General features: G+C 56.0%; 1 protein-coding gene across 1 annotated transcript in view; it reads left to right on the top strand.

Annotated features, from left to right (window-relative positions):
• The first annotated feature begins 1,188 nt into the window (after nucleotides 1-1,188).
• RELT (RELT tumor necrosis factor receptor) overlaps nucleotides 1,189-2,188 on the top strand; it is a 3,056-nt gene continuing 2,056 nt past the window's right edge. The window contains exons 1-3 of the mRNA XM_010131776.1: nucleotides 1,189-1,233; nucleotides 1,835-1,924; nucleotides 2,007-2,169. Of these exons, the coding sequence (XP_010130078.1) occupies nucleotides 1,189-1,233; nucleotides 1,835-1,924; nucleotides 2,007-2,169 (298 nt within the window). The remainder of the gene's footprint in view (nucleotides 1,234-1,834; nucleotides 1,925-2,006; nucleotides 2,170-2,188) is intronic.

Genomic DNA, 2,188 nt, shown 5'->3' on the forward strand with positions numbered 1-2,188 from the left:
ACCTGCCTGTCCCCAGCACCCCAAACATCTTGGGGTGTCCCTGAGGTGCTGCTACTAAAGGCTTCAATACCATTGCCCCAAAGGATTAAAATGCTTTGTGTTAGGCTTAAACTCAAACTTTATTAGTACTGGCTTACAGGCTGGCACTGCTTTCACCCTCCCTCCACCATGCCAAGTCCTGGGGGGATTCAGGAGGTGTCCCCGTGGGATGTCATCGCCATGGGACAATGCTTCATAGGGAGGTAGCACATGGTGGGGCTCAGGGTGGCTGGAGTGATGGTGGCAGCTGGCTCATCCCCCCCCCCAAAAAAAAAAATCAAGGAGTACGGACAGTGAGGATGAGGTTTGGTGGCTCTTGGTTTGGGGGTGAAGGGCTGGTTGGCTTTATGCTAGCACCCTGTTGGGGTGCTCCCTGACTGGGAGCTACTGGGAGGAACTGGAGCATGGAGGACGCTCATTTTGGGCCATGCCCTCACGTCTCAACCCACGTCCCGTAATTGCCTGGCTCTGCCCCACTCACTCCCCAGCATCTCTCGAGTTTAGCTACATCTCGGACCATTGATACCAGCCAGTAATTAGGAGAAACTCGTCAGGCAAAGGCTGTAATGAAGCTCTGTTGTGGACCGTGACGACCGGGGGGAATTTCCATGCGGGCAGCGGAGGCTGGATCTGGGCTTGGGTTGTTATTTATTTTTTCCTCCCTTCCACTGTGCTGTCAGCAGTTATTTTAGTTTGAACGACTCATCACTGAGCCTGAAGAGGGGGGATGAGCCTGTGGGAAACACCTTTCGTTTTGCTTGGGTTTTTTGTTTTTTTTTTCATTTAAATATATTTTTTTTTTTGTAGTGACTTAATTTCCTTGTGGCAGATGCATAAGGATTTCCTCCGGAGCAGGAAAAACCTTGATTTAATGGTGTCATCTGCTCCTTGCACAGTTGGTCCTGACACTGTTGTGGGGTTGGTCCCTCTCTGACACAGGATGGAGTTGGGATCTGCGAGGGAAAGGGTGATGCCAGACATCCCATAAAACCTCTCATAAAACTTCTGCAGTGGTCCCTGAAGTTGCTGCAGGGATATTTAGGCAGATGCCCTGGAGCGTCGTCATGGGTCCCCCAAATTGCTTCTCCAGTGGCATTTTGTCCTGGATGATGACTCTGCTGCTCCCCCTCAGGCAGGTGGTTCCTAGTGATGAAGAGGAGCAGGATGCGCTGGTGGCTTGTCACCGTCCTGGGGGTGAGTATGACCTCATCCATCCCATCCCCCTGCATCTCAGCTTTTGGCTCCTCCGATGCTTGAACCCATCCTAGCATGTCCACCCCATGGTCACAGAGAGCAACCTGAAATGTTTCCCACTTGGAAAACTTGGAGCAGCTCAGCCCTGGGGAGATGCTTAAGTCGGGCTGAGGGTGGGGTTTTTTCCCTAAAATTCTTCCTCCTCCTTTCCTCTCCTTTGTCAAAGCTGCTTCCAGGGCAGCAGATGACATGGGAGGTGGCTTCTCCCTCACTCCCTGCCCCAGAGCCACCATGTTGTCCCATATCTGGGAGATGCTCTTGGGATGGGCCCTGTGGGTATCCCAAGGCTGTGCCCTCAGGGTGACTTGTCCTGAGCCGGGGTCACAATGGATTTACATCAGTTGTGGTGGGTTTCCCACCTTCACGTCCCTGGTGATGGCTTTGACTCCGTCACGGTGTGTGGGATGGAGCTGCAGCCACCACATCACTTTGGGATGGCTTCACCTCTGTGACACCACCCTCACTGGAGCCGCATCGCTGCTGGCAGAGGCCTCGAACTGGAGCAGCCGGTGCTGAGCACCGCTCTCTGCCTCTCCTGCAGGTGCTGAGCGGACTCGACACAGGGGCTGGCAGCTGCGGTCCAGGAGAGCGTGGGACCCCGGGATGCCCACCTGGAGAGGAGCCCACCGGGGTAAGCTGTGCCCACCCACGGCACATCCACCCTGGAGTGAAGGTGCAGGATCTGGCCAGCACTCACCTCCCTTTCTGCGCAGGTGTGCGGCTCGGTGGGAACATGCCGAGCTTGTCCTCCCGGCACCTTCTCACCAGGGGACATATCCTGCTCTGCTCATACCCGCTGCTGGGCTGGGAACAGGATCCTGGTGGCACCAGGGACGGCGGCGACCGACAGCCGCTGCGGAACCTGCCTGCCGGGGCGCGCCCAGCCGGGGGGGGG

The sequence above is a fragment of the Buceros rhinoceros genome, unplaced genomic scaffold (genome assembly GCF_000710305.1).
Source record: "Buceros rhinoceros silvestris isolate BGI_N320 unplaced genomic scaffold, ASM71030v1 scaffold5440, whole genome shotgun sequence".
Classification (NCBI taxonomy): Eukaryota; Metazoa; Chordata; class Aves; order Bucerotiformes; family Bucerotidae; genus Buceros; species Buceros rhinoceros.